At 43.2% G+C, this 13,673-nt stretch overlaps 1 protein-coding gene across 5 annotated transcripts in view; it reads right to left on the bottom strand.

Annotated features, from left to right (window-relative positions):
• MAP2K6 (mitogen-activated protein kinase kinase 6) overlaps positions 1 to 13,673 on the bottom strand; it is a 132,616-nt gene that overhangs the window by 13,453 nt on the left and 105,490 nt on the right. For all 5 annotated transcript variants that reach the window (XM_068530142.1, XM_068530141.1, XM_068530139.1 and 2 more), the window contains 4 exons: positions 12,960 to 13,087; positions 11,730 to 11,807; positions 10,139 to 10,278; positions 2,602 to 2,647 (listed from right to left, as the gene is read on the bottom strand). In XM_068530142.1, the coding sequence (XP_068386243.1) occupies positions 2,602 to 2,647; positions 10,139 to 10,278; positions 11,730 to 11,807; positions 12,960 to 13,087 (392 nt within the window). The remainder of the gene's footprint in view (positions 1 to 2,601; positions 2,648 to 10,138; positions 10,279 to 11,729; positions 11,808 to 12,959; positions 13,088 to 13,673) is intronic.

Raw genomic sequence — 13,673 nt, 5'->3', positions numbered from 1 at the left:
CTTTAAAACGGGAGTACAGGCTCCATAGGACCCCAAAGGAATCGCTCTATATGCCTATTGCCCTTTATGTGAAATTAATTTTAAAATAACTCGGGGGGTTGCAGAAGAATACCGAAAAAGAGTAGCCAGGGTTGAGAAGGCCCCTGACTGGCTATTATAAACATAATCAGAGAGGAAATAGTTAACCCAAACATGCAGTATGCTCAGATTTTTTCAAGCATTACTCATCGCCTTTTCTGCCTCAATTGCGGGTATTAGTTGAATAAAGCTTAGTTGAAGGCTGAGTCCCAGGGGCTACCTTTTTAAAGAGGACAAAGAAGCCCAAGAAAGATGCCTTGTCTCTTGTCAGACTCTTCCCAGAATTCTTTCACAGTCACCCAGTCGATGCATGGTTCAGACTCCAATCCAAGCTTAACCAACAGAACTAAAAAATCCACGTGATAAGCTGTGACTAACCAGATGTGCTTTCTACTTTCCTGGCGACTTTCGAATATATATAGTAAAGTGTTATTAGCTCTAGTCCCCACGCTATATATTCTACCCCCAGAACGTATTCATCTTGTAAAACAGAAATCTGTATTCTTTAACCACCTTCATCCAGTCCCCCAACCCACCGTACCCCTGGCAACCACCAATCTACTCTCTGTTTCTTTAAGTTCAATTTTTTTAAGATTCCACATTTAAGTGAGATCATACAGTATTTGTTTTTTTCTGTCTGACTTATTTCACTTAGAATAATGTCCTCAGGCTTCACCCGTGTTGTTGTAAATGGCAGGATTTCCTTTTTTAATGCTTGAATAATATTCCATTGTGTGTGTGTGTATATATATATATATATTTTTTTTTTTTTTCTTTATCTATTCATCCATCAGTGGACACTTAGATTGTTTCCACATCTTGGCTGTTATAAATACTGCTGCAGTGAACATGGGGGTGCAGATATCTCTTCAAGATAGTGATTTCATTTCCTTCAGATATATGCCCAGAAGTGGAATTGTTAATCATAAGATGGTTCTGTCTTTAATTTTGTGAGGAACCTCCGTAACTGTTTTCTATGCTGGCTGTACCAGTTTACATTCCCACCGATCTTGTACAAGGACTCCCTTTTCTCTGCATCTTCACCAGGGTTCATCTCTTACCTTTCACTCCACTCTAACAGGTGTGAGGTGATATCTGACTGCGGTTTTGATGTGTATTTCCCTGATGACTAGTGATACCTTTCCAGGTACTTGTTGGAAAAAATCAACAAGTGGGACTACATCAAACTGAAATGCTTCTGCACGGCAAAGAAACAACAGAATGAAAAGGCAATCTGTGGAATGGGAGAAAATATTTGCAGTGGTTAAGACTCCCCACTTCCACTGCAGGGGGTGCAGGTTCCAGCCCTGGTCAGAGGACTAAGATCCTGGCATGCCGCATGGTGCAGCCAAAAGAAAAAAGAACTCATACAACTCAGTAGCAGAAACCCCCCAAATAATCCAACTTACAAATGGACAAAGGACCTGACTAGACATTTTTCCAAAGAAGACATACAAATAGGTAACAAGCTATACTTTTCTAGGTTGGAGCCACTTCACCACCCCATTTGTTAAGAGACATCAGGAACCTGTACTTCTGTCACCTGCCCGGAGTTGGTCCTGAACACTGAGCGCTGCTTGTGGGTGGGATGGGATGGGAGCAAGCATTTTAACGCCTGCTGAATAACTACACTCCAGTTAGAAATGGTGCCGAGGTTTGCTCTCATGTCTTTTGCAGTTGTGCACAAACAGAATTCTTCCTTTCCTTGCTAAAATTAAAACCTCAATAACTGAAACACATCGAGGGAGGGATTAACGCAAATCAGTAAATAGTCTAAATTTTATATTTCAAAAAAAAAACCCGTTTCTCCCGCATTCAACATATTCGTAGATAAAAATTGCCAAGTATAGGTCCCTACTATGGCTATTAAAGAATCATCTGTAACTAGCTTAGAACTGCAGTCTCCATGATTTGAAAGAAACTATTTAAAAACAACAAGCCTGAGGTCTTATTTTCACCTTTTTTACGGATAGCGCAAATAATAAACTGTGAATGGTGAGGTAGGATAATTCAAATTAAAAAGGCTCTGTCGTACTTTTTTCCACTAAAGTGAAACCAGGAGAAAACAAAGTGATTCTTTCCCCCCTAAACTCCCACCAAAAAGAGGTTCATCCAACGAATCCTAAATATTTTATCAAAAATTGATGAGTCATATAGCACTTCAGTTTCTCTCATTATTGAAATCCTTTAAATTATGCTTTCCTTCATTTGGTATTCCTTGGTGACTCCTAATGTCTTTAAAATTTGAGAATATAAATTTCACAGACATAATTTGGTCTATACGATGACAGGTTTTATTATCATGTAAAAAATTGCTAAGACTGGTGACACGGCCCAGTTATGCTTAGGACGAATATAGGGCACACGAAAGCCTCAGCTCTTTTTTTCTTAGTTTAACTTCACTTACCAATGTCTCAGTGAATCAGCACTTCAGTACAGCTGTTTGATTATAATTTAGGTGTCAGTCATTTCCCCTGTACTCGCTATTAGTCTGGACACATTTACACCACTAACAATACTCACCATAAGCTCTGGATATGTTGGCCTTTCTTTGGAATTCTTCTTCAAGCTTAAAGAAAAAAAGAAGATCACATTAAAATCTAGAAACCATCTGTATTTTCACTAGACTCGGATTTCAGAACCTGTAGAAGACTAAACAGAACCACCTTTAAAAATGTACTGAAAACATAAATCTCCCGTCTTGACTTTCCTCTTTGGTTAGTCTTACCAATTATGTTTTAAATCACTCTGGGTGTACCTTAATGGGAAGAATAAGAGAGAGTGTGTGTGTGTGTGTGTGTGTGTGTGTGTGTGTGTGTGTGTGTTTACTTTCCTTATGACACTTTACCAATGACATAAAAACCAACCTTTATTATATATCAAAATACATGTCTCCTTTCCTTCAAAACAGCGTTTAATCCACCCCCACTTGCAAAGAAATTGGCAGGTATTTCTTATATTACGTTCATTATCTCCTCACTATCTTCAATACCTCGTTCTCTTTGCCTCTGGCCCCTCGCATGTACAATTTGCTTTTATCTACTCCCTGCTGAACCTGCTTGAGAGAGAAGCAATACACACGTAAGATGTCTAAGGTCACGCTGCTGGTTTACGACCTCTTGGCTGAAGAAAGAGAAAGCACACGCAGCCAAGGACTTAGCAGTTATTCTTCTTAGAAATATCGGTACTTGTTGGTCATACACCACTGTCAAGTGGCTCCCGTTCATGTAGCTGTCTGTACACACAGACATTTTAATCACATTTGATAGTGGAGGCAATAGTAATACAACTGCAGTATGAAGAGACCAAACCCTCACCCCTGTTCTTGACCCACCCCTTTATCCACCCGCAGCCTTAAAATGGAAAAAGAAAGAAAAGAAGCAGTTTATTTGGAGTTGGAATCCCAGGTTACAGAATGGAGAAAAGAATGATTTTGAAAAGTATGATTTGCAAGGCAACCTACAGACTCCTCTGCCCTGGGCCGTAAAATCATACATGAATGGAAAGGCAGTTTGCCTGGCGTTGAAGGAACCAAAAAGTGACTGATTATTGGGTGGCTGAGATTTGTGCTAATGGATCGTTTTGAGGAAATGAGACCTAGTATGTGTGACATGAACTCTGTTCCACCCACAGAGGCTAACAGTTGAGGGGAGGGCCAGATACAGAACCAGAGAGTGAAACAGCTGAGATGCTTGGAAAAACTATGGTTTAAAACAACACGAAATGAGAAAAAAAAAACAAAAAACAAAGAAGCCTTTGAACCAGAACAACTTAAAGCAGCCTACCCCGTCGACTCCAGGCAATGCTGTGGGTAGAAGCCAGGGAACCTGAGACAGGGTACAGGTAAATGTGAGGACAGAAGTTTCAACCTGGAACTGAGGGCAGATCTAGGGCCCTAGTGACCTCACAGCCCAGACGACCTAAGAGAGGAAGTTTCATCTCAACTGAGGATAAAAATAAGAGCGAATTAGGAAGAGGACTTATCAACTGTCACAGCTGGGTTGACATGGGAAGATGTGCCTGAGTGAAATGAAAGGCCTTGTAGCTCCCCCTGATGACGCCATGTGCACCTATATCCCGAGATTCTAAAAGGCTCTGTTGGTGGTTCTCAACTGCAGGTGGTTTTGCCCTCCAGGGGACATGGCGGCAATGCCTGGAGGCACTTCTGGTTGATGCAGATTTTGGGGGTGGGGGGGGGGGCGGTTATTGGTACTAATAGGTAGAGGCCAAGGATGCTGCCAAACACCCCGTGATGCACAGGACACCCAACGATAAAGGATGATCCAGTCCAAAGTGTCACCAGTGCCGAGGTCGGGAAACCCTGGGCCGTGTGTCGTAGGGCATTCCTCCTCGCTGCCCCCTCTAGCTCCTCCTCTGAAATGAAGTTGGCTTACAGTCATCTCCAGCTGGTTCATCTCTCATTTGGGCATATCCTCATGTCTACCTCCCCTCCCTGCCTTCCACCCCAGGAAGCAAAAGTCTGTCTTTCTAAGTTCAAGAGCTAGTTCATCTAGAAAGAAACACGGAAGAAATGTGATCCCAGGAGCGTGGCTGACTTGCACAGAGACCCTAGGAAAAAAAGCAAACAGACTCATGTACAAAAGCCCTGAATTTCGGCTATTGTTCAAATCAAATCAAGAACCAGAAAGTCTTCTCTATAATCTGAACAATTTATCTTCCTAAAATCAGTAAGGAAAAGCACACATGCTTTTCCTTAAATCCACACTCAGTAGTCAAGTGGTTGATTTCAAGTGTCCTATTTAGATGGACCATTAGTCAAGCATCAAACCCTAAATCTACACAGACTCTGAAAAAGTCTCCCTGAAGACCACATCCCAACTTTCCATTCCCACCTCTCACTGGTCAACCCTGAACCAAGGAAATGATAGAAAGAAAAGCTTGCCTCTCAAATAATTCAAACAATGCCCTCTTTTACCAACCTGAGTTCTTTGTGATATAGCTGATTTTTGACCTTCTATTTAGTACATAATGAAATGATACTCTCTCTTCTCATCACGTAGAAGAAATTAAATACTTATTTTTTTAAGGAGAGGTCATTTTAAGTCAGGATGTCTTATCTTTTCACCTGTGGAACAGTTGATGAAAATTTCTCCAGATTTTTTTGTATAAAGGAAATGGAGGGAAAATACCCCAAGTTGACCGTCATAAAGCGTTAAGAATTCCTAAAACCTCAGAGATCGCTGTCAATGGACTATTTCTTGACTTATGGCCTCTGATTAGAAATCTCAGAATGTACCACAAGCAGTACTGCAGAGTACTGTTGGAAAATATATACACAGCAAACCAAGGCTGTTTATTGAATTAATATAACTGATATAACCCATTCTCTCCATCTTTTAAATCAAGAACACTTCAAAACATGGGCTAAGAATAGCAAAATACTCAGGATAAGGTTAGGAAAAAAAGCAAATTTTCCATGTTTAATAGGAAGTGCTTGAAATTCAGTACAAAATAACAACTGTGGAGTTCAAAGCTACACCAATTTCTTTTTGGATTTGAGTCAGACTTTTGATTTTCAAGTGGCTTGTCATTTTCAAGCGTGCAATTAGCTAACTGCCCTAATTCCTCTTCCAAATGCCACAACACACACTCCTGACCGTAGCTGACACTAAAAAACAGCTTTGTGCCGCCTTGAGAATTGCTAGCTTGAAGTTTGTGCTGACCAGAGGATTTCTGCCTATTTGAATTCCCCCTGACTGTTTCCAAGAAGGGCTCTTTGGTGCGTCCACAGAATAAAAACACAATGCGCCTCCCGAACCATACGTTTGTCATAAGCTAAATAAATATCCAGTGCCTCTTTTTACTGTCCTTCCTGAACAAGTCAGGAACTATATTTGATTGTGTCTCTTTTGTACTAGTTCACACAGCATCAACATCTAGGTGGGCCTCTAACCATCTTCGATGGACATCGGGCTGGTGGGCTGGGTGCTGAGCTCTTAAATAGGCCTAAAGGCACAGCAAGAAGGAAGTCAGGCTGTTTGGGCCCTTTGCAGAGCTGGTCCCCAATGACCTTCCCTCAGTCCCCGTGCCTATAACCTATCGAAAGAGGTTATGGTGAAAAACTGTAAGCCTGCCAAGATTCCATTTTCTGGAGAAGGTCAGTTGTGAAACCTTCTGTAGGACTAGAATGTAAAGGCTCTTCGATTTCTCTACCCTGAATCCCAAAACAAGGCCTAGGTGTTGAGCCTCCCTGGCTCCAGGAACTCTTCAAAAGCCCTAAGATAAGAAAGCCAGGTGTAGGGAAAAAAGAGGAAGAAAATGTCATTCGCTGGTCCTATTTCAAAATCAGTACAGAAAGGAGGGGTTTGTAAGGTATCGTTGCTGTTGTTGTTTTCTTAAGTTCATAAGGAATAAATGCCTTAACTTTCTTTTCTTTTCTTTTCTCTCCTCCCCACACCCCTTACCCCAACCCGGAGGATAACGTTTCTCTGATGCTGCTACAAGGGAAAGATACCAGCCGGATCTCTGGGCTCTATCATATCATAACTTTGGATACGACAGTGATAGCCAGTAAATGCCTCTACTCCACCCAGCAAACCACACTTTACTGTCAACTGACCAGCAGTGACCAGAGGAAAGTGGCTACCAAGTTGATGCCCTGGATGAAGGTGCACGGCTGCAGCAGCACTGCGACGTCATCAGATGCTTGCGGTGGATGCTGCCCACGGCAGGTCACAGATACCCTGAGAGGTCACCTAAGCCGTGAGTACTGCACCCGTTTTCTTCTAGTTCTGCATTTAACCCAAAGACAGACGTAGGAAATAAAAACACAGATGCGTCTTTCTCAAAATTTGAGATTAAGTTTTTCACTGTCCAAATCTGTAGTCCTTCTTCCCCACTTTCCACAAAGAGTTGGACTTTTTGAGAAGTCCTGAAGGATCATAGCCTGACTATATCATAAAAATACAAAAAACACACAGAGGTCACTCAAAAAGGGGTCCTTTCATGAAGATGTGCCTCAAAAATACACAGGAAAATGGAGGAACCAGGTATGAAAGGGAGCTAACACTCATAGGCTACATCTTTCTTTCATCAAGAAATAAAAGAGGCGTTTTTTTAGGTAATGATCATTTTTCCATTCTTTCCACCCAGCCCCAAATCAAACTTAAAACTGTCAGTAATAAAACAAGTGAATACCTAGACTGCTATTGTGGGCAGGTGCGTATCTGTATGCTAATACACGTGAAAAATAAAATTGCTTCCATAAAGATCTAAGCCATTCGTAAAATCCCCCCAAAAATCAATACTCTTTTTTGAAGTATTAGACAACTTTCCCAACTCAGCTGACTTCAAAACAATGTTCACACTAAGGGGGTATCAAAGAAAATATATTGGTGGTTTATAGTAGGCAAAAAACGATGCACCTGGCATCTGAAACAGGAGAGCCTGGGACTCCTAAAAAATCCAACTGAGGATAGGTAGGAATGCTCATAAAATTCAGAATTAATGCTGCTCCCTTTCAACCTCTCAATTCTCATAACAACAAAAATGACGATTTTATACAATTGATCTTAGGTATCATTCTACAGGAGCCACTACACTCAGAAGTCTTGAGGAAGAATTTATTCTTTGACAACTTCAAAGTTAAAGCGATTTGAGTTTTGTTTCAATTATTATTATTATTATTATTTTAAGTAAGCCCATAAACAAGCTAGACTGGCTGACTTGAGTGCAAATGAAATGACAAAGAATCAGCAGTATTAACGGAATTAACAATTCCGAGAAAGCTGGGAAATGTCTGTGGCTCAAAATTTTTAGATTAATGAACCATAGTAGCTGGGACTGAAAATGAGAGAAAACGAGAGGGGAACAGAGACCTCAGCGGGGTGGCCATGAAGACACTCTCATGTTCCGTGGCGGGGAGGGTGGGCCAGGGCGGTCGCTATATAAAGAGCAGCAGTACAGGTATCTGCAGTTCCCACAAATGTGTGCGTACGTTGAAATTAGAAAACATGTATGTTTTCCAAAGCTTTCATTTTTAAAATATCTGTAAAAAGCTTTAACACTCTGACTCGTTAGGGGAAGTTCTAAGTAAGAGAAGAAAACTGGTAAAAGAGAAAGTAATCCAACGATTTTTCAATAAATTGCAGATGAAAAGGAGCTTTCTGAATAGGAAGCAGTTAATAAACGGGTCCCTAGAGCACAGATGTAAATCATGGGTTCTCACCGCAGCCCTAGAGTAGAATGATTTGAGAACGTTTGAACAGGACTGATATTCAGGACACTCCCCGGGCCAATTAGATCAGAGTCTCTGAGGCCAAGGCCTAGGTGACGGCACATCTCAGAAACGAGCAGCCAGAGTTGAGAACTATCAGATGAAACTGCTGGTTCACAGCAGGCAACGTGGCTTTCTCAGACTTTTCACACCAGCCTTGTTCTTAGCAAGGTTTCCTGAAGCTCCCAGAATCTTGGGAAAGGGGGCCAGGTGGGAGACAGCTTATAAAGTAGAGAGCTTGAAAAGGCTTCCTTACAGAAGGTCCTTCTCCATTATCACCCTTCTTGAAAACTATCAGTGTGAACTATCCAGGATGACTCAATCCGTTTTCCTAGGCGACCTTTAAACATTTGAGGATAAGGAAAACAAACACCAAGTTCTCAAAAGCAGAAGGCAAAAATCCAGAAGCCGTCTCAGCCTGGCAGGTGTGCCGCCACTCCCGGTATACTCAGGCAAGGAGAGCAGAGGGGAGGATGCATCCCCAGGGCCCAGAGGATGCACGTATCCGGAGGACCCAGCAGCACACTGTCCTACAGCCCCCTCTGGCCATTCAGCCAGAGCTACACCGGAAACGATGGCACCTCAGCCGCATACATCCTTAGGGAAGAGCACCCGGGGTGACATGGGCTTAGAGCTGATGGAAAGTCTAGAGGCCTTAGTTTCATAAGCAATAGGCAGCTGCTTGGTCTTAACTCATGTTTCCTAATAAAAGCCGTATTCAGAAGGCTTCTTCCAAAGGGCGTGGAGGCCAAGGAACGATAACCTTGAGGAAGCCAGACTCTCAAACAGCCTTCAGAACCCCAGCCCCTTCCTTAGCAGCCAGTGGCCAGACTGCTCCTCTCTGAGGATCACAGCTGGGCCTCTCGCCACCTCTTGAGTCCCTTCCTCCAGGGCTCATCTGCTCCGGAGGCGCCCAGAAAGCCACCTCGGCTCCAACGCAGCCGCCTCTTTCCAGCATCGCTTGCGATGATCATTAGTATCAAAGCATGCCAAGCAAGCACCATGGTCCCTACGCAGACAGAAATCACTAGATTTTCTGGAGAAAACAATCCCATCTCCAGGTTTCCTCAATTCCACTGTCAATTTCCATGGAAACAAAAGTTTACAGCATGAGCGTGGTTCCTTCCAACTTTTTTGTTTTCCCTTCTCAGACCCCCACCCCCGCCCAGTACTGTCCACTGTACGCTTATGGGCAAGCATATCCATAAGTTAGCAAGTGTTCTGTAAGAATCAGCCTACAGACACTAGAACTACTTTGTAAGACTTCTAGGTGCCTAAGGAAGGCTCTGAAAGTAGCCTCTGTCTTCTATCCAGGGTCGTTCTGTGTGTCGTACCTACTCTGCATCCCTAATCCTCCGGTGGGTCCACCCACCTTTCTCCTTATGCTCTGGTCAACATCGCATGGCTTAAAACTCCCATAAAAGAGTTTCTCCCCTTTGCGATATGATGCACGGTGTCCCTTCTGCCTGGAATACCTCTTCTTCCCCTGTTTCCCTTTCGCTTGGACGTACCTCACAGGGTCCCAGCTCAGCATTTATTTCGTCCAGAAACTCAACCCAGTGCTGTCCTCTGCTCTCCCCGAATACCCTGTGTGTGTCTCTATGTCTGGACTCGCAGTATGGCCTAGAGTGACTGACTGTGGGCACCCCCTCCTTGGCTCTGAGCTCGGCGCGGGAGGGGCAGAGCCGTCTTTCTTGCTCAGCAGCAAGGACAGGCGCCGCCAGTGCTCTGGGGACGGATGTGTGCATCGCGGGTTCAAGCGACGGGGAGGTCACGAGAACTCCTCCGCCCCTTCACGCTGGCCTCTGAGACGGGCTCTCTTACCACTGCGAGGTGAAGTCGGCAAACTCGTCGGAGAACTCCTCTGCGGGGAGTTGTGGCGACGGCTCCTCCACCACCTGTTTGAGCTGCTGAAAAGGGGTTCCCCACGAGTCATAGGGAAACCGAAGGATGGCCAGCTCGATCTAGAGGGGGGAGGGAGACAAGGAGACAGGCGCTTACACGGGGTGCTTGGTACAGAGGGGGTCCGCTAGGGAATCCACTGGCTCCAGGAGAGCCGGAGGGAGGCACGATGGTGACCATCGAGTGAACTGTGGGGAGGGGGAAACTAACGCTGTGTTCTCTAGCAGTTTTCCTCCAAGTCCTAGTGCTAGGGCTTTTCAGATAACATCATACCGGAGACAGCCACTTAAGCCTACTTAAAACTGGGTCCTCCCTAAAACCCGGGGTGGCACTTCATAAAATTGTAAGCCAGCAGTATGAAACTTCAGGATGTAAAGCGATCAGGTTTTCAGATGTTGAGTCTAAAAAGTAATTCTCGCCCTAAGACTCTTACAGAGCTGTACATCTGCTGCCATCTGCTGGGCGCGTGCTAGAATTTAAAAAAACAAAAAAACACAAAAAAAACTAGGACCAAATGACTGATCTTTTTTTGGACTTGAGTAAAGGCCACTTTGCTGTGACGAGATCACGTGCTTTCTGGGCAGGGATGTGAAATAACTCACAGGATTTAGTCAGCTGCTGTGTCTGGGAAGGAAACAGGACCACCGTGGATCATTCCAGACCTCGGTGATACACTGAAAATTTATAATCAGCAAAGTTACAAATCAGGCACTCATTGTGTACTTTCAGGGCTGTGCCTGAGGAAATAATCCTATGCGCTACTGTGTGTTTGGGCTATACCTGTACTCAACAGCCAAGACTTCTGTCATAACCATATTCTGGGAAGCTGAGCCCATGTCCTGGATAACAAAGCTCTATCAGGGTCTGGGCGGGGGATAGATTTGGAGTTTGGGGTTGACGTGTACACACTACTATATTTAAAATAGATAACCAACAAGGACCTGCTGTATAGCACAGGGAACTCTGCTCAATATTCTGTAATAACCTAAATGGGAAAATAATTTGAAAAAGAATAGATAACATGTGTAACTGAACCACTTTGCTGTACACATGAAACTAACACAACATTGTTAATCAACTATGCTCCAATATAAAATAAAAATTGAAAAAAAAAAAAAAAAAGCTCTATCAGGGTCCACACACATTAGCGCTCTTTGAGTAGCTTAAGCTTCTGCATGCCTTGATTAGAATAATTTAATTTTAAACCATAAGGAAAACTATCCAGAACGGTAGTCAGACCCTCTCATTTTACAGATGAGGACAGTGAGACAGTCTGTGTGATTCCATCAGTGAATCAGGGGCACACAACTACTTGGAAGTAGAATCAAGAGAACTGGGTTTTGTCCAATCCCAGTTCAGTATTTCTGCTACACCACACTGCAAACAATGGTCGCTCCAAATCTCCTGCTCTCTCAGACCAGCGTCTCAGGCACCTGCCTCTTGTTCTCCAGGTCCACCCCATTTCAACTTCATGCCCCGAACACCCTGGTCCACGATGATTATCATACACTACCATGGTGATGCCCAGACTCCAAATGTCGGACTTCACGCTGTATCCCTTCTGGTTGAGCTCGGGGTTTATTCTCTCGGGCTGGAAAGGAGACAGAAAAAGACAACTGAGACGACGTTCTTGGCTCCATAAAAGGCTCAGGGGTGGGAGTGTCCCCAGCTGCCCAGTGAGTTGCTGTGAGCTGTTAACATACCTCCCAGGCCAAGAGGCTCACTAACTGCAGTAAATAACAACGTCTCCATGGGATTTTCCTCATTCTCCACACACCTTTTATTGGAGACAATAATGGATCAGAGTCCCCTCTCAATTCAAAAGCAATTTCAATTCTGCCTTATGAAGAACATGATATACATTATAAAATTACTTTGTCAGCCTAGAAGTTTCCTTGTTTAAAAGACCAACGGTCCAGAACTCAGTAAAAAGAGTCAACCAGAGTCACTGGGCTACTGTCTGGTGTTAATAGACCTCAACAACTTTTAGCTAAACATGGACAGAAAGCTTTTAAATTCCAAGAGCAAGTTCATTTCCAAGTAGAATATTTACAGTAGAAGTCCCATAAGATAAAGGGCGTCCCAAGGTCTCTGCTAATGACAATGAACCTTCATAGCTATGAGGTTCCTTCAGGACTAACTTAACTGACTTGTTTGGGGAATTTAAATTCTTTTTTCTGTTCTATTCTCAACAAACAAGGCAGCACTTCCCTGCAACACAGTGTGGAAAATTGTGTGGGCTCTATGTATTACATCTGCTTTTTCAAAGAATATACCTCTTTGCCTGATTTTTTTTAAAGAGTAATTTGTAGAAACAGGCAACGTAATTCATTGCATATTTTTTAATTTTATTTTATTTTTCCAGCTTTACTGAGATATAGTTGACATATAACATTGTGTGACGTTATTTATTTTGTTTTTTTGGCCACACCGAAGAGCATGTGGGATCTTAGTTCCCCAACCAGGGATCAAACCCGCACCCCATGCATTGGAAGTGTGGAGTCTTAACCGCTGGACTGCCGGGGAGGTCCCCTTTACCTGATTTTTGTTTTTTAAAAGAATACATATGAAGCAAGGGATTCAGTATTTCAGGCAGGAAATACTAAGAAAAAAGAAGATACAGAATATTTCTTGCATCTTAGGCACATCTCTGTTTTCCCTCCCTGGCCGTCCCTTTCCTACTTCCTGGCATGGTTTGAAGGCAGTTAACATTCTCGATGCTACCCCCGGCTGCTGTACTTACGGCCATGTACGGTTTGCATCCTGCATCAATAGTTTTAGCGACAGAGTCAACAAGGTAGCCGCTGATCCCAAAATCGCACATCTTCACCTGGCCCAGGGTGTTGATGAGCACATTGGAAGGCTTGACATCTGAAAGCAAGAACAGTCAGGAGCCCAGGGTGGTAGCAGCATCCCTCTACCACCAGGGGCCCCAGAACCTCCCTTCCTCCTTCCCCTTCACTTTCTCCTCAAGACCCAGTGCAGAAGTAACCGCCACCCCTGTGATACAACATTGTAAATCAACTATACTCCAACATAAAATAAAATTTTTTTTTTAAAAAAGAAAAACATCAAAGCTAAGAAAAGGGGGGAAAAAAATCAACTTGATGTTCTTCCTTTTCTTTTTTTAAATCATTTTCAAATGTTTTATTTCAATTTACAGAAGTAGAATTTACTAAGTTGATTTGGATTACGGAAAGCTTAGGGAGAAAGAGAAAGGACATTCTTATATACATGGAAGATAGACCATAAAATGATATCAACAGTATTCAAAATGAATAGTCACAAAAATGTTTTTCATTAGTTCATTCAGTCTTATGTCATTAATTCTTGTTCTACTGGATCTTGGGTTAGTAGTCTGCTTTCTATTTCAGTGGTCCCCAACCCTTTTGGCACCAGGGACCGGTTTCGTGGAAGACGGTTTTTCCACGGTGGGGATGGCGGTGGGCGGGGATGG

Source organism: Eschrichtius robustus, chromosome 20, assembly GCF_028021215.1.
Source record: "Eschrichtius robustus isolate mEscRob2 chromosome 20, mEscRob2.pri, whole genome shotgun sequence".
NCBI classification, from domain to species: Eukaryota; Metazoa; Chordata; class Mammalia; order Artiodactyla; family Eschrichtiidae; genus Eschrichtius; species Eschrichtius robustus.
Note: the sequence above shows the minus strand (reverse complement) of the source record. Positions and strands in the feature narration are given on the sequence as shown.